The sequence below is a fragment of the Scyliorhinus canicula genome, chromosome 19, assembly GCF_902713615.1.
Source record: "Scyliorhinus canicula chromosome 19, sScyCan1.1, whole genome shotgun sequence".
Taxonomy (NCBI): domain Eukaryota; kingdom Metazoa; phylum Chordata; class Chondrichthyes; order Carcharhiniformes; family Scyliorhinidae; genus Scyliorhinus; species Scyliorhinus canicula.
In genome coordinates, this window is record NC_052164.1 from 15,740,508 (window position 1) to 15,766,633 (window position 26,126).

A 26,126-nucleotide genomic window follows, 5' to 3' on the forward strand; every position below is an offset into this window, starting at 1 on the left:
GTCCGACCTCTCGGAATCTCTCCAAATGGAGAAAATCAAATTCGCCATCCGAGGGTCGGACGACGTCTTCCACAGAACGTGGGAGCCATTCATGCAACTGTTCCGGGACCTGTTTGTGGCCAACGTACAGGAGGAAGAATAGTCGGGTGGCCAAGAACCAGGGGAAAATGGACGGGAATCGGGGGAAGGTAGCCGGGGGGAGGGAGGGGGGGGGGGGGGGGCTACGGGCTCGGTATGGGGGTTTGATGGCAAGCCAAGGCCCAAAACCAAACTATAAATAAATGCCTATAAACATGTGCCTCGGCCATATTGGGGAATGTAAAATATGTATGCTGGCTAAAGGGGGCGGCCACAATTATTGTTATAAAGATGCTTACCTGTAAATATTCATGTTAAATTTTTGTGTTTTCCTTTTTTTTTTCTCTCCCTCTAATAACTTGTAATTTGTCATATATAAAATATGAAAACTCAATAAAAAAAACATTTAAAAAAAAATAAAATAATGGAGGCTTTCGACATATCGCGCCATTGCTCGGGTTAGAGTCGAATGGTTCTGGTTTGCCAAAATGGGGCATTTGTCACTCACAGACTGCTGAACGCGTTTGCTGAGAAGGAAAAGCTTTCACACGAGGGCTGCTCCCCTGATTTCTGTACCAGTGGGAAGGCCGTCCTGTTGATCCTCATCGTCAATGTAGTGTCCTGACAGATGGGTGACCACCAGATAGATTATCGAATGAACGGTTTATTAAAGTAATAGCGATATACAGAGAGTAAGATAAAAGCTCCAAACTAACTGGGAGACGTGCTCCCCACCCCTAGGGTGCGTGCACTCCAGCCTCATTGGGCGACCAGGTCACATGACCCTCTGGGAACCGGCCCCCTCAAAGAGGCACACTACCACATGATGATTGAGGAATAAATTGGCAGCAAGGGGCATGAAGTAGGGACCCCTGACTGAACTGCATTCTCAGCATTCTTACGTCAATGGAAGATGCAAAGTATCTGAGATGAGGAAGAATTTCTTCACTCAGAGGGTGGAATTCCCTGTGGAATTCTCTATCCCAGAGGGCTGTGCAAGCTCAATCATTGAGCATGCTCAAAGCAGAAATTGATTGACTTCTGGAGACTAATGACATCCCAGGGATATGGAGATAGTTTGGGAAAGTGGTGCTGAGGTTAGCGATCAGCTAGGATCAAGCTAACTGTGGTATGGGCGGCACGGTGGCACAGTGGTTAGCACTGCTGCCTCACGGCGCCGAGGTCCCAGGTTCGATCCCGGCCCTGAGTCACTGTCTGTGTGGAGTTTGCACATTCTCCCCGTGTTTGCGTGGGTCTCACCCCCACAACCCAAAAGATGTGCAGGCTACGTGGATTGGACACACTAAATTGTCCTTTAATTGGAAAAAAGAATTGGATACTCTAAATGTTTTTTTACGTCGAACTGATTGGCGGAACAGGCTCAATGGGCTGAGTGGCCTACCTCTGTTCCTATGTTTCCAGTTAAAAATAGAATTTTGCACAACTGATTGTTACAAAGATACATTCTTCCACTGAAAAATAGGGGAGGCTTTATGGCACAATGGCAGCATCCCTACCGTTGGACCAGAAGCTTCAGGTTTGGGTCTGATGCCAGGACATGTTGGCCATGTAAAGAGTGTTCAACATGGTTCAACAGGCTGATAATCAGCTCGGAAATCCTTCCACCACATCCCCCCCGATATTCCCCAAAGGGGGATAAACAGTGCGGGTGTGAAGGCAGCCAAATAAAAAAGACAAATTAAGTAAAATAGGAGCAAAATAACAAAGTCTTGCTGCAATTGTACAGGATTTTTGTGAGACCACACCTATGGTACTGTGCACAGTTAGGGGGGGGGGGGGGGGGGCGATTCTCCAAAATGGAGCCCAAGTGTTCGCGCCGTTGTGAACTCCGTCGCATTTCACGACGGCGCGAAACGGGCATGGAGATGACCGATTCTGGCCCCCACAGGTTCACGCTGCTCTAACCTCCCTTCCCGGTGCCAAATGGGCGCCACGCGAACCCGCGCATGCGCAGTTGGGCCCCGCCAACCTGCACATGCGCGGGGGACGTCTTCAGCGCGCTGGGCCCGACTCAACATGGCGTGTTCAGGGGTCGGCCGCGTAAGAACGTAGGCCCGGGGGGGAAGAGGCAGGCCTGCCGATTGGTGGGTCCCGATCGCGGGCCAGACCCCATCGGAGGCCCCTCCTGGTGAAGGATCGCTTTTCCCCGCCCCTCAGGCCGCCCCCCGACCCTTCGCGCAGAGTCCCCGCCGGCAGCGATCAGAGGTGCATGGCGCCGACGGGACTGTCATATCTGCGCGGCCGCTTGGCCCATCCGGGCCTGAAATTCGGTGGCCCGCCTATTCCAGCGGCCTGCGACCGACGGCATGTCAAACGCGTCGGCGCAAATGGCACCGATTCTCCGCACCTCGGAGAATCGCACGCCGGCGTCAGGGCGTCGTGGCGCGGTTGCGGTGATTCTCTGGCCTGGCGCGGGGCTCGGAGTATCACACTCTTGGTCTCCATATTGAAGGAAGGATATATTTGCATGGAGGTGGTACAGTGAAGGTTCCTGGGTGATTGATTCCTGGGTGAGGGGGTTATCCTTTGATGTGAAGCTGAGCAAATTGGACCAATGCTCTTTTGAGTTTGGAAGAACTAGAGATGCTATCATTGAAACATGAAGGAAGGGGCTTGATACAGTAGGCAGTGAGAAGTTGTTTCCCCTCACTGTGAATCTCAGGAAAAGGGACCAATCATTTAGAACATAAAACATAGAACATAATGCAGAAGGAGGCCATTCGGCCCATCGAGTCTGCACCAACCCACTTAAGCCCTCACTTCCACCCTATCACCGTAACCCAATAACCCCATCTAACCTTTTTGGTCACTAAGGGCAATTTATCATGGCCAATCCTCCTAGCCTGCACGTCTTTGGACTATGGGAGGAAACCGGCGCACCCGGAGGAAACCCATGTACACACGGGGAGAATGGGTAGATCCGCACAGACAGTGACCCAGCGGGGAATCGCACCTGGGACCCTGGCGCTGTGAAGCCACAGTGCTATCACTTGTGCTGCCGTGCTGCCCTTTTAGGACCGAGCTGAGGCAAGATTTCTTCACTTAAAGTCTTGTGGAACCTTTGGAATTCTCTACCCTAGTAGGCTGTGAGCTCGCCTAAGGATTCAAGGAATCATGGGATATGGAGAGTGGGAGGGAAAGTGAAGTTCAGGCGGGGGAGCAGCCATGATTGTGCTGACTAACAAGGCAGGCTCGAGGGGCCCAACGGTCTACACCTGGTCCTATTTCTTCTGTTCATTCACTTTGTATTAAATAACATGTTAATTCCACAAATTATTCCTTGCCGGAGGTCTTACCTGGACCAGGATATTGCAGAATATCATCCTTCAAAAAAAGCAGAATAATTTTGTGAAGGGTCTGGGTTCGAGTGCTGTGCTTCACCAAGGTTAAAACTGGGCTGACAAGGAAGATCAAAATGCAATAGATTCGGTGTCACTGATCTGAAATTTTGAACTGTGTAAATCAGAGGTCTTATATTTTAATCAAAAAAAGTTTGATTAGGGTATGACTGTAAATTTTACAATCAGTTTACCTTTTCAGTTGGAACTGCAACTGAGATGAGAAGGCATTGGCAGGCTAAGGAATGTGCAAGGCACATGGCAAACTAAACCTAATGCACTGAGGTGTGAACTGGTACATTTTGTAATGAAAGAGGAGAGACGAAAGAAATAAAGGGTACAATTCAGAAGAGGCTGTAGGAGCAGAGAGACTTGGGATAAATGGGAAAAATCGGTGAAGGTTACCAGGCAAGATGAGAAAGTAGATAAAAGAATAATAATTATTAGGGTATGTGGGAAGACATCATGGTGGCGCAGTGGTTAGCACTGCTGCTTCACCACGGCACTGAGGTCCCAGGTTCGATCTCGGCTCCAAGTCACTGTCCGTGTGGAGTTTGCACGTTCTCCCCGTGTCTGCATGGGTTTCGCCCCCACAACCCAAAGATGTGCAGGGTAGGTGGATTGGCCACTCTAAATTGCCCCTTAATTGGTGCCTAACAGAGTGAGGAGAATGTTCCGGGGATGAGGGATTACTTCAGTTACGTAGATATGTTGGAGAAGCTGAGGTTGTTCTTCTTAGCGAAAAGATTGACAGGAAATTTAATAGAGGTGATCAATATCATGGATAGGGAAGGAGGAGGTAGATAGAGAGAAACTGTTCCCATTGGTGCAAAAGTTGAGAACCAGAGGACACCGATTTAAGGTGTTTGGCAAAAGAAACAACAGCAACACGAAGATGGGTTTTTACACAGCAAGTAGTTTGGATCAGGAATGCACTATCTGGTAGTATGCTGCAGGCAGGTTCAATTGGGGCTTTCAAAAGTGGGTTAGATAAGTACCTGAAAAGTAAAACCTGGGATTGGGACTAGCGGAATTGCATGAGCATGGCAGGTCGAATGGCCTTCTGCCCTGTAACCATTTGGTGACTCGGGGATTGTCACAATAACCTCATTGCATTGCTGATGTAAGCCTACCTGTGACACTAATAAAGATTATTCTTATTACCGTGATCCGACTGGGCCTTCTAATAGAAAAATGCCCTGCGGAATCTGCGTACACACTCTGCATAGCCTGGACTCAAACTTGTCTATGTGGGAGACGCCCTGAATATATTAAAATGCTGCAGCTTTAATGTGAAAAGAGAATGTCACCTATCTGAAGATAAACAATGCCACCATTACAGAAAGCCAATGAGTGGAGAAACGAACATAAATTTGACTATGGGCAGACAGAATAATGATGACCTTGATGATCCTCAGTTTGAAAACCTAGGAGCGAGGCTGAAAGATGCTGCTACTGATCTATGAACCCGTTGAACAACCCCTGCCTCTCAAAGTTGCAAAATCTCTTCTTCAAAGACTTGGCCTTTGACAGGCTGATCATGACAGGCATTTAAAAAGGGGAAACTAATTGGCAGTGTCCCCTGTGTCAACATTTTAAAAATGGTTCCTGCGCCATCATTTTTTCCTTTTCAATTTGGAATATTTACATTTTATGGCACTCATCATTCTCTCTCCTTGCGCCTTGGACAACGCAGTGATCAACGGCTGCCACATTTTGAATTCATGGAAATGACCCGATGTGAGATGGTTAGACAAGGCAGGCTGAAGCTTCAGTTTTGAGGAATTATTTTGTGCTGCGGAAATTTGTCAGCTCTTTATGAGACAAGAATATGATTGATTTTATTCAGCACTGTGTTACTCGATGCTAATGTATTTAGTTGGATGGTATATGCTACAGATGTATAACCCAGTTGGTGTTTGAATGTGGACAGACCCTTTTACTCATTTGGATGCCTTTCCGGGGTCTCCCTGATAATCTAAATTGAAGTGAAGAAATAAGTATTGGACATCTGACAGGCAACAAAATTTTATGAATAGTAAACCCATCGTTCCTAGGCGGTGTCTGTGGTCCCTCAAGGGCGTAGGTTAATCTCTCAAAAAAAAGTGCATCAAACTCAATCTTTTCATGAGCTATTATGCTGTCAGATTTTGTGAGAGCCATATAATTAAAAAAAAAAGAGCTTAAGGAAACTTGAAGGTCATTTTTCAGTTTGGCCCAAATCGGACGTGACATCGAGATGATAGTGCATATGTGGCATTTGTTTAAAGCCACTGTCATGAGGCCCAAAGGACCTTCAGGCTTATGCCTCAGTTGATTTTAACCAACAAGCCAGGGGCACTTAATATTGTGCTCTGCCAGGGCAGCACGGTGGCGCAGTGGGTTAGCGCTGCTGCCCCACGGCGCCGAGGTCCCAGGTTCGATCCCGGCTCTGGGTCACTGTCTGTGTGGAGTTTGCACATTCTCCCCGCGTCTGCGTGGGTTTCGCCCCCACAACCCAAAGATGCGCAGGGTAGGTGGATTGGCCACGCTAAATTGCCCCATAATTGGAAAAAATGAACTGGGTACTCTGAATTAAAAAAGAATATTGCGCTCTGCTCCAACTCAACAGGCTTTGCAATGTTGGCGTATGGCAGCCAGGTTGGCATTGTGGAGTTAATTGGGGAGGGGAGGTGGGGTGGGAGAGAGTCAAGAACAGGCTATAAGCGTGTTAGCACACTCTAGTTTTTATTCGGCCTGGTATTTCTCCTTCTAAAAATTGCTTTTGAAGTGAGCACCAGTTAGGCTGCTCGAAGTCTGGTGGAACCAGCCTGAGCTTTCTCTGCCTGTTATAACCCGCAGAGACCTATGGGGCTGGATCAATTAGTCTCCCCATGAGTTCCGTTGTGTTTGAGCTTCCCTGTTGAGGCCATTAGCAGAGCCACGGACACTCTGTGTAACAGGTCGTCCTGAGTGGGAGCCGAGGAGAGGAGTCCCGAATGGTACCTGTGTAAAATGTGTAAATAGTGACTTATACAATAAATAGCCAGTTTCTTTAAGCCTCCCGTGTGGGCCGTTCTGTGGACACAATACTGATCATTTAGAAACATAGAAACAAAGAGCAGGAGTAGGCCATTCAGCCCTTCGAACCTACTCCGCCATTTAATATAATCATGGCTGACCCTCTACCTCAATGCCATATTCCTGCTTTCTCGCCATACTCCTTGATGTCATTAAAATATAAAAAATATCTACCTCTTTCTTGAATACATTCAGTGACTTGGCCACCACAGCCTTCTGTGGTAGAGAATTCCACAGGTTCACTACCCTTTGAGTGAAGAAAGTTTCCCTCCTCTCAGTCCTAAATGGACTACCCTTATCCTGAGATGGTGTCCCCTAGTTCTAGACTCCCCAACCAGGGGAAACATCCTCCCTGCATCCAGTCCAACCAGCCCTGTTAGAATTTTATACATTTCAATCAGGTCTCCCCTCGTCCTTCTAAACTCTAGCAAATACAGGCCCAGTCAAACCTACCTCTCCTCACAGGACAGTCCAGCCAACCCAGGTATCAGCCTCGGACACCTATGGCAATTATGTCCGTTTTTAGGTAGGGAGACCAAACCTGCACGCAATACTCCAGGTGTTGTCTCATCGAGGCCCAGTAAAACTTCAGTAAAACTTCCCAACTTCTGAACTCAAATCCTCTTGCTATAATGGGCAGCGTAACATTTTCTTCCTAATTGCTTGCTGCACCTGCCTCTCCACTTTCACTGACTGGTGTACAAGGACACTCTGTACAACCACACTTCACAATATCACCATTTATGTAATTCTCTTCCTTTCTATTTTTCACACTGAAGTGTATAACTTCACATTTAGCCACAATGTGGCATCCGCCATGTGTTTGCCCATCCACTCAATAGGGGCAATTTTCAGCCCATGTTAGCCGTCAGCGGGAGTGGCGGCGCAGCCGCAAAATATGGCGAGGATCGGGAAACGCAATTCTTGTTGATTAGGTCGCATCTTTCAATCTTCCAAAGCCTCTTGCCGGTGATGTAACGAGGATCTTGCCACGGAAGGTCGGGAACCGTAGCATTTTATCAGCGAACTTTTCCGCTGCGACTCTCCCCCCCCCCCCACCCTCACCCCCACTCCCCCCCCCCCCCCCCCCCCCCCTCCCCCCGAATATTCATCAGGTGCAGCACGGCAGCACAAGTGGCTAGCACTGTGGCTTCACAGTGCCAGGGTCCCAGGTTCGATTCCCGGCTTGGGTCACTGTCTATGTGGAGTCTGCACGTTCTCCCCGTGTCTGCGTGGGTTTCCTCCGGGTGCTCCAGTTTCCTCCCACAGTTGAAAGATGTGCAGGTTAGGTGGATTGGCCGTGATAAATTGCCCTTAGTGTCCAAAAAGTTTGGGTGGGGTTATTGGGTTACGGGGACAGGGTGGAGTGGGTTGGTGCAGACTCAATGGACCGAATGGCTTCCTTTTGCACTGTATGTTCTATGACATCATGTTGGCGCGATTTACAACAGCTGCATTAAAAAATGAGAACCTGCCGACCTCACCTCAGAAGGGGATATCGGAAGTGAGCGCTCAGGTCACCATCACCCTCCAGGGAACAGGGCCCAGGTGACGGAGTCTCAGAGGAGACACTACCAGCCAAGGATATGGTGCTGCAGAACTTCCTAGCTCCAGATGTCCGAAGTCCAGTGCTGGAGAAGTGTGACTGTCCTGGGTGACAGGGGACCATCTATGCCAGGTGATGCTGGGGTTCACACTACATGAACCTGGAAGTGGCTACTGCTCTGAACCCCTATGCCAGCAGCTTGTTTCAGGGATGCATGGGTAACTTCTGTGGCATCGCCCAGTCCGTCATGCATTAGTGCCATAGGGAGGTCACATATGCACTATTTGCAAGGGCTACTTGTGTAACCACTTGGACCGAGATCAGGTGAACCTAAACGGCAAGTTCATGGGCTTCGCCCACATATCAAGCAAGCCCCAGGTGGAGGGCATCATCGACTGCACACATGTGGCTCTGTGCTCCCTATGGCAGCAGTGGTTCCACTGGTGAACCACAAGGGATTCACTCGCTCAACGTCCAGGTCATCGGTGACCATGCGATGCACGTTATGCAGGTCTGCGCGCTGTTTTTTGTTTCTGGCGATTTGTCAGCCTTTAACCCCATTAATTTCCCCAGCACCATTTTCTTACTAATTCTGGCTTGGATTCTTCGTTGTGGAGAAGTGCTCCCACCAGTGAAGAATCGGACTGACCTCCATTGGTGCTGGGAGCGGGGTCTAGGTGTGAGTCTCTCTCCTTAACCATGCAAATACATGCATGGTGGAGAGCTTGCTGGATTCCAGCGGAATCCCGGTATTGGGCTGCCATTTTGAGCTGGCGGTTCGATCCCGAGGCCCAGGGACGGGCCCCTCTCACTCACAGTGCAAATCCTGCCTCTCCACCACGGGAATACGGGTCACCCCCCCACAGAATGCATGCATGAGGGTGACCCGGCCCCTCCCCACTGATCACCCCGGGCCCCCCATCAGTTACCCCCATCTGATCCCCCATCAGACAGCCACATCAGAGACCCCATTAGATCCCTTATCAGACACCCCCTTCTCTTATTGATGTGGTGAGGATCTGAAATTCATGGCAGGAGTGTTTATAAACATTGTGGTGAGCATCAAAGCTGTGGGCGGCACGGTGGCACAGTGGTTAGCACTATTGCCTCACAGAGTCAGGAACTTGGGTTCGATTCTGGCCTTGGGTAACTGTCTGGAGTTGGAGCTGCCAGCCCATTAATTATATTATACTTTATGGGTGCGGGGCGGGTAGTGAGCATCGGCTACTGGCGGGAAATCGGAGCATTGCAATGGCTTTAGATCCTGTCGCTGAACCTGTTTGTCGAGCGACCAGCCGCTCTCTGTCCGATCGGGAATCCTGATTCCAATGTAGGGCTACGGAGAATCCACCACTCTGATTTCCTTCAATTCCACCCTCTCACTAGATCCCTGCTTCCCTGACATTCCTGGGAGATCATTTGTGCCCATTTTTGTGAAGGCAGAACCAAATATGTGCTCAATTCTTCTGCCACTTCTTTGTTCCCCATTATAATTTCTCCAGCTTCTGACTGTAAGGGACCTACATTTTTGACTTTTTTCTCTTCCCATATTTATTAATGTTTTTCTGGTCAGTTTCTATGTTCCCTGCAATTTTACTCTTAGACTCTATTTTCACACTCCTGATCCAATTTCTAGCACTCTTTTGCTGAATTATAAAATGCTCCCAATCTTCGGGGTTGCTGCTTTTTCTGGTAATTTTATATGTCTCCACTTTGGGTTTAATATCCCTCATTTCATTTGTAAGCCATGGTTATTTTTGCGCCAGAGAGGAATGTGTAATTGTTGTATTCAAGTTTTTGAAAACGTTTTCCAATGAAGGGGCAATTGAGCGCGGCCAATTCACCTACCCTGCACATCTTTGGGTTGCAGGGTTGAGACCCACGCTGGCATAGGGAAAACGTGGAAAATCCACATGGACAGTGACCCAGCGCCGGGATCGAATCCAGGTCCTCAGTGCCGTAGGCAGCAGTGCTAACCACTGCGCCACCGTGCTGCCGGAATAATTGTTGTACTTCATGTGCACAAGTTCAAATATTAATGATTGCCTATCCACAGTCAACCCCTTTAGTTAGGCTCCTTAATGTATTCCTGCCAATTTGCACCTCCTACCCTTGTAGTTCCTTTTATTTAGGTTCAGGACGCTAATTTCAGATTCGACTACTTTAATCTCAATCTTAATGAACAATTCTAACATATTATGGTTGCTCGGGGCAGCACGGTGGCGCAGTGGGTTAGCCCTGTAGTCTCATGGCGCCGAGGTCCCAGGTTCGATCCTGGCTCTGGGTCACTGTCCGTGTGGAGTTTGCACATTCTCCTCGTGTTTGCGTGGATTTCGCCCCCATAACCCAAAGATGTGCTGGTTAGGTGGATTGGCCACGCTAAATTGTCCCTTAATTGGAAAAAATGAATTGGGTAGACTAAATTTATTTAAAAAAAATATATATATATTATGGTTGCTCTTCCCCAAGGGACCAGCACAACAAGACAGTTAATCAATCCTGTCTCATTGCACAGTGCCCAGTCTACAATAGTCTGTTCTCTGTTTGGCTCCTCACTGTATTGCTTTAAAAAACCATCACGTACACATTCCAGGACGTCCTCTTCCACCACATCACTGCTAATTTTAGTTTGTCCAGTCTATGTGTAAATTAAAGTTACCCATGGTTCGTTTAATCTATGTGTAAATTGAAGCCACCCATGATTACAGTTGTACCCTTCTTGCATGCATCTCGAGTTTCTTGTTTAATACCTTCCATTATATTTCCACTACTGTTCGGGGGCCCAGAGACCACTCCCAACAATATTTTCTACCCTTTGGTGCTTCTTAACTCCACCCATACAGGTTCCACATCATGATTTCCTGAGGCAATATCCTTCCTTGCTATTGCATTGATTTCCTCCTTTAATAACAATGCCATCCCATTCCTTTCCCTTTTTGTCTGCCCTTCCTAAATAATGAATACTTCTGGATGTGCAGTCCCCAATCTTGATAAGCCTACAGCCATGACTCTGTAATTGCTACTATATCATAACTGTATATATCTGTTTGAGCTGTTTTTTTTCAACTACCCTATTGCAACTGCTCGCTCATCAAGGCACAAAGCCTTTAGACTGGTCTTTTTAATCTTGTTCTTTATCTTAGCTTTATTTTGAATTTCAGCCCCATATGTTTCTTGCCCTTGTTTTTTTCTGCTTTCCATTTTTGCTTCTTACATTTCCGTTTTTCGTTTCTATCCTTATTTCTCCCTCCTGTTTTCCTGATCAGGTTCCCATTCCCCCTGCCATTCTGGTTTAAACCCTCCCTGACACGACTAGCAAACATCACACTCCCCCCCCCCCCCCCCCCCCCCCCGCCCCCTTCCCCACCTTTCCCCGAGCCATGGAGGGATTTGAAAACAAAGATAAATGTGTTGGCGGACTGGAATATATGTCGCTCAGCAGGGGTGATGGTTGAACAGAAATTAGTGCAAGTTTTGACGCCAGCAGCAGAATCTTGGATGTAGTGTGAATGATGGGAGGCCAGCCAGAATATCTTCGGAACAGTTACATTCACAAGGAGCAAAAATATGGATAAGGGTTTCACCAATAGGTAGGTTGAGGCAGGATGGAGTGGAGTGATGTGCAGATGGAAGTCGGTGATCTAAAGACCATAACCATAAAACCATAAGTCATAGGAGCAGAAGTAGCCCATTTGATCTGCTCCACCATTCAATGGAATCATGACTGATCAGATCTGATAATCCTCAACTCCTCTTTCCCACCTTATCCCCATAACCCTCGATTCCCTTACTGATTAAAAATCTATCTATCTCAGCCTGGAACATACTTAAGAACCCAGCCTCTCCAACCCTCTGTGGTAAAGAATTCCACAGATTCACTACCCTGTGAGAGAAGAAATCCCTCCTCATCGCAGTCTTAAATGGGCAAACCCTAACTCTGCCCTCTGGTCAAAGACTCTTCTTCAAGGGGAAATAACCCATAGGAGACATGTGGTCAGAAGCTCCTTTTAGGTCAGGTAAGACACCAAGGCTACTAATGGTCTGGTTTAGGCACCGACAGAGTGGGATGGAGTTGCTGACAAATTTGTGGGTGGGCACTGAATACAATGGCTTCAGTCTATTTCAGTTATAGTTGCAGGAAATTTCTGCTCATCCAAGGACTGGATGTCAGAGAAGCACAATTCAGAGGTCATGGGGCTGTTGAAGGAAGTGGTGGAAAGGTGGCGCTGCGTGTTGTTTGTGTGCATGTGGAACCTGACGTTTTGGAGGGATTATGTCAACAAGGGGCAGCATGTAGATGAGAATTAGGAGGGGGTAAAGATTTGATCCTGCTGGGATACCAGAGGGAATGGTGCAAGAGTGGGAAAATAAACTGTTGCCGGTGATTCCCTGGCTAGGAATGGATTTAAGATTGGAAGCAGTGCAGTCCTTGCCAGCTGGATGATGGAAGAAATTGGAGGAGGGAGGGTATGGTTAATTGTGCCAGCGACTACAGATTACAAATGAGGAGGGATCATTTCCCTTATTCACAGTCACGCGGGATGTCACTGGAGACTTTGACGAGAGCCATTTCAATACTGCGGTGAGAGTGGAAATACGATTTGAGGGATTTACACATGGCGTTGTGGACTGGGTGGGAACATATTTGGGGGGGGTGACAAAATGTTCAAGGACTTTGGAGAGGAATGGGAGGTTGGCTGTGGGATGGTGGCTGACAAGGATAGAGGGTTAAGGGTGTGTTCTCTGAGGAAGGGGTGATGGCAGCAGATTTGAAAAGGAGGAGTGTCATACCTGAGGAGATAGGAGTCATTCTAGTAAACACAAGGGCTGAGAAAGGAGTTGGGTGGTCAACGCTTTGATAGTGCTGCGGGAACTGGAGTTGGACTCATGGACAAGCTGATCTTGGAGAAAGCATGAATGTAGTGAAAGATAAGAGCTTGGAAATAGGACAGGAGAATCTTTAGGAGATGTTTGGCCTGGTGGGCTACAGGAAGGCTGGGGGCTATTAGCAAAGGCAGTTGGATGGTCTTTATCTTAGTGACAAAAGCCATATGGGGTTCATTGCATTTATTCTTGGAGATTCTGGGCGGCCCGTTAGTACAGTGGGTACCATTGTTGCTTCACAGCGCCAGGGTCCTAAGTTTGATTTCCGTCTTGGGCCACTGTCCGTGCAGAGTCTGCATGTTTTCCCTGTGGCTGTGTGGGTTTCCTCCGGGTGCTCTGATTTCCTCCCACAAGTCCTGAAAGACTTGCTGTTAGGTAATTTGGGCATTCTGAATTCTCCCTTCGTGTACCCGAACGGGCGTCAGAAGGTGGCGACTAGGGGCTTTTCACAGTAACTTTATTGCAGTGTTAATGTAAGCCTACTTTATCATAGAATTTACAGTGCAGAAGGAGGCCACTCGGCCCATCGAGTCTGCACCGGCTCTTGGAAAGAGCACCCTACCCGAGGTCAACACCTCCACCCTATCCCCATAACCCAGTAACCTCACCCAACACTAAGGGCAATTTTGGACACTAAAGGCAATTTATCATGGCCAATCCACCTAACCTGCACATCTTTGGACTGTGGGAGGAAACCGGAGCACCCGGAGGAAACCCACGCAGACACGGGGAGGATGTGCAGACTCCGCACAGGCAGTGACCCAAGCCGGAATCGAACCTGGGACCCTGGAGCTGTGAAGCAATTATGCTATCCACAATGCTACCATACTTGTGACAATAAAAATTATTTTTTTTAAAATTAAAAATTATGAAATTAAATTAAATTAAATTAATTGAGGTGAGCATGGAAAAAGCAGGTGTAGGGTTTCAGTGAGATGGAGAAGAGAGCGCAGGGGTAGTTTGCATTCCAGGATGATCCTGGAATTGGTGCACATTTGAGAACTGAGCGTCTCTCATAAAAATATATTCATCACATTAGAAATAAAATCTAGGATCTAAAACCGGAATTAAAAATCAATATTTCCATTCATAGCGTTGACTCACCTCTATTTGTTCCAGCCGAGATGCTTCAACAGTTTGTTCTCTTTGCATGCCACAACTTGACAGCTCCTGTTACAGCTGACCAACCCAGGCACTGCCTTTCGACTGGGCAGGGAGATTAGCTAGAAGGTCATGTTTGTTACAATGTCAAAACCAAGGCTTTTTTTGTGAGATACTAAATACTGTTTAACCAAGGAAGGTAGTGTAGTCATCTAAGATGCCACCTGCAAAGGACCATGGGAATTACGGCCAATCCCAGGACTCAGACAGATACACAGCCTATGTGTACCTAAAACACAGGTAACCAGACCTGACCAAAACCCCCGCTCGTTTACATTTCAATGGCCCATTTTCCCAGAACATTAGAACTCCAATCAAGCAACCGGTACCGCCACAGGCTGATCGGCGCCACTCCCTTGCTCAGAAAGTGCCAACCCAATTGCAGCAGGAACAGCCAGCCAAGTTCCAGACCAACGGCTGTGCTCGTTCCTGAGGAAATTCGGGACATTTATGCCCCCCTGCCCCCATTTTTGCCACAGGCTCAGGGTTAAGGTGCAAAACTAGCAGGAACAGAAAGCATGAAAATTTCCAGGTTCCACCGCGATTTTATTCTGCAGATAAAAATGAAGGTGACTTGTGTGGAAGACCAGCCTTTGATTTATTAAACTTGAAATTTTACATTTTCATCCAGGTTCCGGGGGTTTGACGGACTGGTGGCAGCCGGCATTGACAGAAAAATAGCTATTATCAAAATACTTTTCAACAGTTACTTCTATATTTCAAATTTCACAGAAGTGACAGCCCAAAGAGAACATTTGTCTTCAATCCTCGCTTGTTCTCTAACCAAATGGAGGTACGCGCTCACATGACTCCAAGTAGTTAACAACAGACAGACACAAGAACTACGGCCCATTGACCGATGACGTTTGGACGTTTTTGGTACAATGATATTCACAGTGGGAAGTCTGAGATTATGAGGATGATATTCACAGTGTTTGTTTCAATCTCACATTAAGAAAGATGCAGGTGGATCTGGAGCTGTGGGAGGGTGTTTTCCTAACACAACTGAAGAAAAAGCATAAGAACTGAGGGGATAGCGCAAAGACCACTTATTAAACAAACAGTTCCTTTTAGTAAGTTTTGCCCCCAAAACCAACGCTATAACATTGAGTACTATGAATGCAATTAGCTTCGATATGAAACTAATAGTCAATTCAGTTTTTATAACATATTTGTATAGGGGCAACAAAATGATCATTGCAGAATATCAACAGTGGGGGCCACCAGAAACCGTAGAACAAACCGTAGCAAGGTCAATATCCCACCCATATAAACTACATAGCAAAACAGTACAATAATTCCTGTGGAAGCTAGTTCCTATGCTGAACTTCTATCCTAAGCCACGCAAAATGGAGGAGGCAAGTAGGATGGAGGGAGTTCCAGAACCTCCGAGGACTATGGAATTCTGCGACATTCTCCTCTCTGAAAGCAGACAGAATGGCAGCTGCTCCTCCTGAGTCAACCCCTCTCCTCAGAGAGGTACTCGTATGGTTGGAAGACCAAGTTAGACAAATAAACAGTTACTTCCTTTGGCAAAATGCCTATGCTGCATCCTCGGTAGCCTTACTGCTGACGTGGAATGTCCAAACCGAATTCTAAACCTCAAATAAATAAAACTATTTGAGGTAAAATAGCGAACACCAAATGACTTTTCGTCTAACTGAAAAGAATTTTGTCCCAGTTTTAATTTGGGTTTGCTGACACAGCAACTGCAACTGTGCTGTAAATACAATTCATTATCCAAAGCGTTTTGCTTAGTCTCAAAGCTCCTCAAAACGCTGGCACTTGTAATTAGAAAATGTGCCTCTATGAGGCAAGTTTGTGAAAACACTGAACATTAAAACATAAACTCTGAACTTTGCCAGAAAACAAAATGGCTTGTGTGACATAAACCATAAATTCAAGTCTTAAGCAAATAATTCGCTTTGAATGTTATCAAGATGTTTTAAATAGAATTTATTAAAAATGGCGGTAACCTATCAATCTGAATTGTTGGAACATATATAGTTATCTGATATTGCCTTATTTTCTTGTTAGATTTTCAAAAGCAGTTAGCAATAAACTCAATACACATAGACAGTGTGCTCATTATTCCAATTATCATCAAATTGGCTAGTGCCCTGAAACCTTTCAGATTAAATTTCTGATCCATCCATTCCCAGCCGTTAAACATGGGCTTGACATTTGTGGAGCTCCCTTCATGATGGGCGATGATAACTGATGGATGATGGTTGAGTACAGGAAAGTCAGTTGTAACACTGAGCCTCTTGGCATCATTGCCTTCAAGTTTTCTCCTGAACTTCTATATTGAAAAATGTACTCTTAGCTGAAAGGGGGGGGGGGGGGGGGGGGACGGACATTTCATTTCCTCCATGTTATCAACCCAACTGAGACAACTGAACTGGGGCCACACGTGTGCTTAAGTTCAGGCTTCTTTGCGTGAACAGCAGCATGTCCGGTGATGTGCTATTGATTTTTCATCAACCATTTTGGTTTCAAAACCATTTTTCTTCAAAGTGTTCTTTTTTTGGATTTTTGTCTCTTTTTCTATATAAAAAAAAACGCCCTCGCACAGAATATCTTTACTAATGACACACATGTTTAAAGAACTCACAAAAATATTGTGCAAAATAGACTGGTAACCCATGGTTCTACCAGAAATCTACGCACATCTACATCAGTTTTGAAACTGTCTTTGTAACTGAAACCATATTTTCTTAATATGAAGTTCATCTAAATATATTTGCAGTATAAAACTGCTGATTATAGATGTTAAAGCAAGGAGGCAGAGTCCTGCCATGCATATAACTTATAACGTTCACATTTATGACTGCATAGTTCCCTTTCATTTTTCAAAATGTCTGTAATGATTTGAACCCTGAAGTCAATATGGTGCAAAAAGAAATGGTGTATGTGTTGCCCTCAGAGGGCCTGGCATGGCTCTGAAGAAAGCTGGTCCAAGAAATGGTGTCTGGAAGAGTGTGGCGGGCCGGAGGGCGAGGTTCGGCAGAGCACAGACTGCAGCTGCTGTTAGAGGATTTGGTAAGAAACCAGTTGCCAATGGTTTTGTGAGATGCTTCTGAAAGGCCATCTTTGTCTGATGAAAGAAAATAAATAAAAATGATTAAGTTGTCCCAACCACTCCTGCTAATACTGGACCAAAATAACTTCACTTATGCTTCTTCTCAGCTGAGTCCTCATCAAGACTCTCAACATGCTACCGTCATTCATATATTCACTTAATCTTGCCTTAGGCATTTCACCGTTATCAATCCAACTTTTTCTGGACACCATGGGAGTCAAGAGATACAGGAAAGTGGAGTTAAGGCAGAAAATCAGCCCTGATCGGACTGAATTACTGGGCAAGCTCGAGTTTATGATCCCTGTTCCTGTTTTGCATATTCTTTACAGCACAGAAGGAGGCCATTTGGCCCATTGTATCCATACTGCCTGTTTACAATGACATCCGGAACACTGTCCAGCTCTCTTTCTGGCTACATCTTTTTCCATTTAAAATTATTTAACCACTTTGCCTTCAGAAGCTGCTATGGCCTCTGCCTCAACTACTCCCTGTGGAAAAGTACTTTATATCCCAGCATCCCTTAATAAAGCAGTTTTTCGCAATCTCTGTTCACTCTCCCAATGACAATTTTTAGTTGACAAACCTTTGTCACTAACATGCCAACCCGAGGCGATAGCTTCCACTGACAAAAATAAAGCAAAATCTTCATAATTTTTAAAACCTCCAATTTTACTATTTGCCTTCTCTGCTTCTATGGAAATAGTTGCAAGTTTCCGCTCAAAGGGTATTGCGTCATTTTACTGGTCTCACCCTGACTTCAGTTTGTTGCTGTTGCGATAATACTGCATATAAGTGATGCTGACTTTTTTACCCTTTACATGTATTTTTCCTCATACTTTATAACCATTACAGTGGAACTCTAAAAAAACAATATTTAAAAAATCTGCTACAGGGTCCTCCGCATAGCTGGCAGCGCACCCATGCCCCCGGATTTCCCAATGGCATGGGGGTGGCCATAATGGAAATGGAGAATCCCGCTGCCGGTGGGGGAATGCTGTGCTGGAAAACGGGGCTGGCAGGATGGAGAATCCCACCCCTGAGCTTATCTTTCTCGAGGGAAGTTGGTAAATATTGTGCTAAGGCACGGGATATTAGCCTTGGAAGTTCGATTTCCAGGCTGGGCACAATATATATTGTCCAATATTGTACTTTGTATTTAACTGTTCTAAGCATACTGTTCAAGGGATAGTTATCATTGTTCTATATCCAATGGCCTTACATTGAATTTTTGAAGGGTAACTTTAGCAAGTTTGTGTGTAAATATTAACATGAAAGACATTTTCTCGAGTAGACTTGCGCTGAAGTTTAGCTCATCCTCAAACCTAAAACTGTGCCAGGAGGGGAAACTTTGTAAAGTGAAGGTAGATATAAGTGCATCATGAGCACCTTGGTGAAAGAAAATGAAGGCAGGCAATAGTTGCCTATTCAGAGCTTAATTTTTAATTGACATTTTGCAAAAGTTACTTTCTAAATAAAGTAATTTAGCAACATGTGGCTCATTACACTTATGTTAGTTTGTTGCATTATTTTAATATTACCAAATTTATTTTGGTTTCTTTTCCCATGTATTCCTAATTTTAAATTGCAATAAAACAAATTGTTGTTAGTTTGGCCTGCAGGATCGCAAAGTGTGAGTTTATTAATACAACACATTGACATAAACAGATCGCCGCAACTGAGGTCATTGTTAACCTAAGTTCATAGACGTCTTCATGGGACAGATTATCATTCTGGATCATAGTCTTGACAGAATTACTTAAGTGTTGAGCGAAATGGTGCTTAAGAGTACAGGAATGTCAAGTGACAATTGAATCAAGTGTTGCTTAATTCTTTTTGCATAGCACAGTTCTATTTAAATCATTTTTGTTGACCTCTCAGGACGATCGTGTTTCCTTGAGAAACCAATATACATATGATCATGTTTTTGTTCAATGCATATTGTGGTATAGCAAACTTTCATAGACTGGCTTGCTCATTGTATGTGCCAGCATTCAGTCGTTGGAGAAGCCAGCCAAGTTGGAGTAATATGTTCAGAATGCGTTGGTGCCTCTATGAAAGAAGTAGTCAACAAGGTTAACAAAACTGTGCAGTCATTACCCAATCCTCCAAATATGTCAATAAACAAACTGGGACTAGAGTGCTCACCGCCAACACCGCAGTCTGTTGAAGCTTGGTAAATGGACTGTACTTGGGCTTAGATGGTTTTCCTGTAAGCCTCTCCTTATGTCTTCTACTAGTCATGTGCTGCATTGGAAATCAAGCAGACTTAAAAATAAACAGAGTGCTTGAAAGAAAGACTTTGTTCAGTCATTTTGGTGAAAGCACAATATTAACATTGTATAACAACAGTATATTAAGTTAATATTGCTTGCCCTTTGTCTTCATGCAACTTTTACATAACATTTGACGTTAACTTTTAAATCGGTTTAAGAGATCTGCTGTAAAAGGGCAAGCCTCAAAATGACTTGATCCATCAGACTCCACATTAAATGGAACAGCCTGGATTCTGCGAAAGTAATGGCGGCACAAGTGTCACTGTCATTACTCCTCTGAAACTGACAGCAATTTCTGGAGTCCGCACATGCACAGTTAAACAGGGATACCCACAAGTTGCTGTCATTGATTCCACGCTTCTCCAGAGGGTACACAGGTTGAGGTCCCCCAGACTGCAATCAATGGGAAATCTGGGGAACGATGAGAACTTGCACTCTAATGCCGTCAAACCTACTGCAAAAACCCTTGAAAAAGTTACACTTCGTTGAAGAGGATGTAACTGGGTTTTTAATGATGTAATGAATTACAAATTATTGCCAGACAATCTCCCTGGCCATAAAACAGTAGTTTTGTCGATGTTGAATGACGAATTTCTCCACTTTGATAAGAAATTACACACGTTTTTAATTTTAGAAAATATTTAGCTTCTACCTAAATCCCATGTGGGTGTCCCAAACATAGACATAGACATAGACATAGAACAGTACAGCACAGAACAGGCCCTTCGGCCCTCGATGTTGTGCCGAGCAATGATCACCCTACTCAAATCCACGTATCCACCCTTTACCCGTAACCCAACAACTGCCCCCCCTTAACCTTGCTATTAGGACACTACGGGCAATTTAGCATGGCCAATCCACCTAACCCGCACATCTTTGGACTGTGGGAGGAAACCGGAGCACCCGGAGGAAACCCACGCACACACGGGGAGGACGTGCAGACTCCACACAGACAGTGACCCAGCCGGGAATCGAACCTGGGACCCTGGAGCTGTGAAGCATTGATGCTAACCACCATGCTACCATGCTGCCCAATTCATTGTGTTCTCTGCAAAATTTTAAATGAAAGGTGAAAGAACCATAAGTGCTTTTGATTTCCTGATTTATTGTCTGTGAGAATACTTCAATGTGATTTGCTGCTTACCTTGCTTGCAGCAAATTTAAACTGCCGTGGGAGATGGGAAATTGAAAAAAAATGATTTAATGGTATTTGCGGATTGTTGGTTAGGTCAGCATTTATTGCCCATCCTTAATTGCCTTTCAGAAGGTGGTGGTGAGCTGCCTTCTTGAACCCCTGCTGTCCGTGCATAGTGACACCCACAGTGCTGTTTGGGAGAGAGTTCTGCCGCATAGAGATCGCTAGATCTTTGTGGATAGGTTTCTTCAAAGTTAGTGAAAAGCTAATGATCAGAACCAATTGTGGTGAATGTGATTCACACTATATATAGTTGCCAATATCACTCCATGTATATATGTTCGTTATCTACCCATTGTAAGTGCAGTTGCACTGTCCGACCACCAGGGGAAGTCACTCTGGGAGTACGCGAGAGTTGTACTGGGCTCCTCCCTTGGCTCCGCCCAGGACTCCTCCCCCTGGGACCGATGTATAAAGATCAGTGCCTTAGAGCCAGCCTGCCATTTCACCTGAAGTTCAACGGCAAATAGGCTGGCTCTATTGTAAGTGTATTAAAGCCTCTGTTCAGATCCAACTACACGTGTTCGCTAAATTGATGGTTCCATCACCAATATCATTGTTGACAGAAGTACATAGGAGAAGCTGCAATTTCATAAAATAAGATATTGCTTATTAGCCGCCATGTGCAGCCATGCTTTGTTCTGTAGTTTCATTCAGGAGTTGTAACCAATGAAAAGAACGTGGCACCATCTATGATTTGGTCGTGTCCAATTAGAATCTGCCAGTTTAGATTGTGACAGAGGATCCTCTGAATCCTTCAGCTTTTGCAGTTTGCTCCCACCTCTCCATCTCACTCCTCACAACAGCTCTCTCACAGAACTCACGACAAGTTTTAAGCTGGTTCATCAAGGAGGACGCTACAATACTCTCTCTGTCTGCCTTTGTGGGAATGAGAAGCGTGCCAGGATATTCAAGTGCTATTTTGCGATGGGATTTCCCATTGAAGCCTCCCCACGTCGCCGGGAAACCTGGGATCGGGAGGCCGCTGCCGTCGGGAACAGAGAATCCCAAAGGCCGGAGAATTCCGGCCTGTGTCTTGCTAAAAACTGGCATTCCGAATCGGCTTTCAGAATGATGATGAATTGCACTGGCTCTCAGCTAACTATGGAAACTGTAGGAAATACATCCCACCTTTCTCTACTATAGAGAGATACGTTTCATTGCCTGGGCGAGGCTGATATGGTTTCAACTATGAAAGTAGAATTAGGCTTAGGGTGAATGGAAGCACAGCCTAGAGATTGAGCCTTGTGCGTGGTATAGTTTACTCAGGTTGTCCGAGGTATTGTGGCAACATGCACTTTCCACATGCTGGAGCTATGGGTGGTGGTGGTAGTGGCCCCAATGTTCTTTCCATCACATTATCAGGAATCTCTCTTGCTCAATGGCGTGCGTTGGAAGGAGTTGTAGACCAATGTCAACCAGTCTGGCAACATTATGAACGCCACCAAGTCCTGGTGGGTTGGGCTTTAACCCAGAGTGTCTAGCTGAGAGGCAGGGATGCCACCCACTGTGTCCCTTTGAGCCTCATACACTGCACATATAAATCCTCAAGCTGCCATTTTAGCCCAATTTATTAAACACAGCTAATGTGTACAAATTACCTCAACTCAGAAATGAACATGCATATTTCTAACAATCCATAGCTTCATAGTGAATATTTCCTGTTGCCAGATGTGTTTATTCCTTACCATTGAATGGCCAAACTTCCCTGTGTTTGTCAAAGACAGAAACAAAACTGAGGGGTGTAGATGTCGAGTTAAAATAACATGTATATTTTTGTTGAAAGTTTCAGGTACGCACTGAAACCACCCACTATAAATAATCTTGTTTGAACAGTGGCCTGCACGTGCATACTGTTAGATACTGAGTTGAGCTATTGAAATTGTGTGCACTTAGGGATTTGTACATTCTGAAATGAAATGAAAAAAATTGCTTATTGTCACGAGTAGGCTTCAATTAAGTTACTGTGAAAAGCCCCTAGTCACCACATTCCGGCGCCTGTTCGAGAAGGCTGTTACCGTGCTGCTGGCCTGCTTGGTCTGCTTTTCAAAGCCAGCGATTTAGCCCAGTGTGCTAAACAGCCTCACCCCTTACAGGTTGCAACAAGTCAGTGTTAGAAGTTAGTAGTCAGGGGAATTAAGGAATAAGATCAAAGAGTTACAATTGGTTGTCATCTCTAAATAACTGATGACATGCAATGGCCCAATATTTTAAATGATTTGCACCAGAATGAAACTTGGTAGCCTCTTTCCTGTGATAAAACGTCCTGAGAAACATTGCAGAGCAGTTGGAGAATCTGAGCTGGAAGAGGAAGAGAAATGATGGGCCATTTCCATAGGCAAGGTCAGAAAGTTAGGCTTTGGAATAGGCTGTCATGGGGGTAACAAGAGTGAGAAGTTGAAGAGAATTCCAGATTTGAGGGATATGGCTGGATGTATTCCTGGAGGTTCCATCACCATACCTTCTGCCTCCAGCGACCCTATAGCGTCAAATAGCCTTTTCTCGTAGTTCCAATATTTTTTAGATAATTTCATAAAATTTGAACAGTCAGAAGGTTTTCCTCCTGAGTTGTTTGGGAGATTAACCTTGCCAGGATAGACACTGAGGGGTTCTTTCCCCTTGTGGGAGAGTCTAGGACCAGAGGGCATAATCGCAGAATAAGGGGTCGCCCATTTAAGACAGGGAATGAGGAGGATGGCACAGTGGTTAGCACTGCTGCTCACAGCGCCAGGAACTCAGGTTCTATTCTGACCTCGGACGACAGGTTTGTGTGGAGTTTGCACTTTCTCCCCATGTCAGCGAGTGCTCAGGTTTCCTCCCACAGTCCAAAGATGTGCCGGTTAGGTGGATCGGCAATGCTAAATTGCCCCTTAGTGTCCAAAAGGTTAGGTGGGGATACTGGGTTACGGGAATAGGGTGGGATATTGTGCCTAGTTAGGCTGCTCTTTCAAAGCGTCGGTGCAGACTCAATGGGCCGAATGATCTCCTTCTGCACTGTAGGGATTCTATGAATTTCTTCTCTCAGGGGGTATTGAATATGTAGAATTCTTTCCCGCAGAAAGCTGTAAGTATATTCAAGGCTGAGATAGACAGATGTTTAATCAGTAAGGTAATCAAGGGTTATGGGGATAAGGTGGAATAGTGTTGAGGATTATCACATCAGATTAGTCATGATTCCATTGAATGGCGGAACAGACTCGATGGGCTGAATGGTTTACTTCCGCTCCGATGTTTTATCGTCTCATGGCTTAAATCTTTTAGGGCTGGGAAGCCCACTCATATCAGTAGTGGAGTTGTTAGGGGAGGGGTGGCATAAGCAGACATTCAGAGGAATGTATGTTCCATGTGGTGAGTAAAATGGCTACTGCCCAAAAGTCTGTATTTACACAAACAGCGCATGCTGAGGTGTTGGATTAAAATAGATTGCAATTGGATAAAGGAACACTCACTCCACTAAAGCTGCTTGCTTGGAACTCAGTAAAGCAGGTTGCATCTGACTTCACAAAAGCGCCGAAAAGAGCTTTACTATCGGGGCTGCTTCAGAAACAACATTTACCCAATCAACTTCAGATCCATATCAATCAGTCTTTAAGTAATGCGATTCTTTTGATGAACGCACAAAGTAAGATTTGAGACCTCAACTTCCTGGGTTCCAGGAGAATTATTTCTAACTTTAACCCACCTGTTTGAGTTGTGTTTCAGAGTTGACATATATTTCGCAGATATTGCAGTGAAAAGCCTTGCTCTGTAGGCCAATGCTCCCTTTGTTCCCGATGCGTTTGGTTTTGTACAAAGTCCGCGGGAAGAGTCTCAGTCGGCTTCTTCTGTTGTGACTGTTCTGCCCCTGCAGCATTGACTTATGCTTGGACCCTTAACAGAAAGAACCAGAAAATTATTTTGCAACACATCAGACTTAACAATGCATTTTTTAATTACAGCACGACTGGCCAGCAAGGTTTTATAAATATACACGATCAGACAAAACCATTCGACAGTCAACCTCTTCAAATTCAGTTGACTGAAATAGAAGTTCAGATAACTAGAGATTGTTCATGATTAGAATGCAGATTTTTTAAAATCAGAACCTATGGAAGAAATTGATATCTTGCTCTGATGTGACGTGCATTGATGCCTTATAGTTCTCACATTTGTAGAACTAGTGAAGTCCCTCGTTTTATAGGTTAATGATTGTTTTAAGTTGGATATTTCCACAACACAAGTTTTTGTAATTCGTTCATGGGATGTGGGCATCGCAGACGAGACCGGTATTTATTGACCCTCCCTCATTGCCCTTGAGAAGGTGGTGGTGAGCTGCCTTCTTGAAGTACTGCAGTTCATGTGTTGTAGGTAGACTCATAATGCTGTTAGGATTTTTACACAGTGAGTGAAGGTACTGTGTTTCAAATCAGGATGGTGTGTGGCTTGGAGGGGATCGTCAAGGTGGTGATGTTCCCATGCACCTGCCTCCCTTGTCTTTCTAGGTGGTAGAGGTCACGGGTTTGGAAGCAATGTTGGTGAGTTGCTGCAGTGCATCCTGTAGCTGGTACACACTGCTGCCACTGTGCATCGGTGGAGGAGGGATTGAATGGTTAATGTGGTGGATGGGGTGCCAGTCAAGCGGGCTTCTTTGTCCTGCATGATGTCAAGCTTCGTGAGTGTTCTTGGAGCCGCACTCATTCAGCCAAGCGGATAGTCTTCTGTCACACTCCTGAATTGTGCTTTGCAGATAATGAACCTGGAGGTGAGTTACTCAACACACGATTCGCAGCCTCTGACCTGCTCTTGTAGCCACAGGGTTTATATGGCTCGTCCACTTCAGTTTCTGGTTAATGGCAATCCCCAGGATATTGATAGTGAGGGGTTCAGCAACAGTAATGCCATTGACTGTCAAAGGGAGATGGTTGATTCCAATTTTTTTTGGAAATGATCGTTGCTTGGCACCTGTGTGGTGCAAATGTTACTTGTCACTTGTCAGCCAAGTCTGGTTATTGTTCAGGACTTGCTACATATTGTGCAGGGACTGCTTCACTACATGAGGAGTAGCAAATGGTGCTGAACATTGTGCAATCATCAGCGAACATCCCCACTTCTGACCTTATGATGGCAGGAAGGTCATTGATAAAACAGCTGAAGATGGTTGGGTCTTGGTCACTACCATGAGTATCTCCAAAGATGATGCCCCGGTGTTGAAGTGAAAATCACAACCACCTTCCTTTGTGTTAGGTGCAACTTCAACAAGTGGAGGGTTTCCCCCCGATTCTCACAGACTTTAGCTTTGCTGGGGCCCCTTGATGCCATACTCGGTCAAATTCTGCTTTGATGTCTGGCACAGCGACTCTCACCTCACCTCTGAAGTTCTGCTCTTCTGCCCATGCATGTGAAAAGGCTACAATGAACAAAGAACAAAGAAACGCACAGCACAGGAACAGGCCCTTCGGCCCTCCAAGCCTGCGCCGACCATGCTGCCTGTCTAAACTAAAATCTGCCT

The 26,126-nt window shown here is 45.5% G+C and overlaps 1 protein-coding gene across 7 annotated transcripts in view; it reads right to left on the bottom strand.

Moving 5' to 3' along the window:
- Positions 1-14,667: 14,667 nt before the first annotated feature.
- Positions 14,668-26,126, bottom strand: part of znf385c (zinc finger protein 385C) — a 468,492-nt gene continuing 457,033 nt past the window's right edge. For 6 of the 7 annotated variants that reach the window (XM_038778605.1, XM_038778607.1, XM_038778609.1 and 3 more), the window contains 3 exons: positions 24,321-24,508; positions 19,316-19,414; positions 14,668-17,185 (listed from right to left, as the gene is read on the bottom strand). In XM_038778605.1, the coding sequence (XP_038634533.1) occupies positions 16,973-17,185; positions 19,316-19,414; positions 24,321-24,508 (500 nt within the window). In that variant the 3' untranslated portion in view covers positions 14,668-16,972. The remainder of the gene's footprint in view (positions 17,186-19,315; positions 19,415-24,320; positions 24,509-26,126) is intronic. The other variant, XM_038778606.1, reaches the window with a different exon arrangement.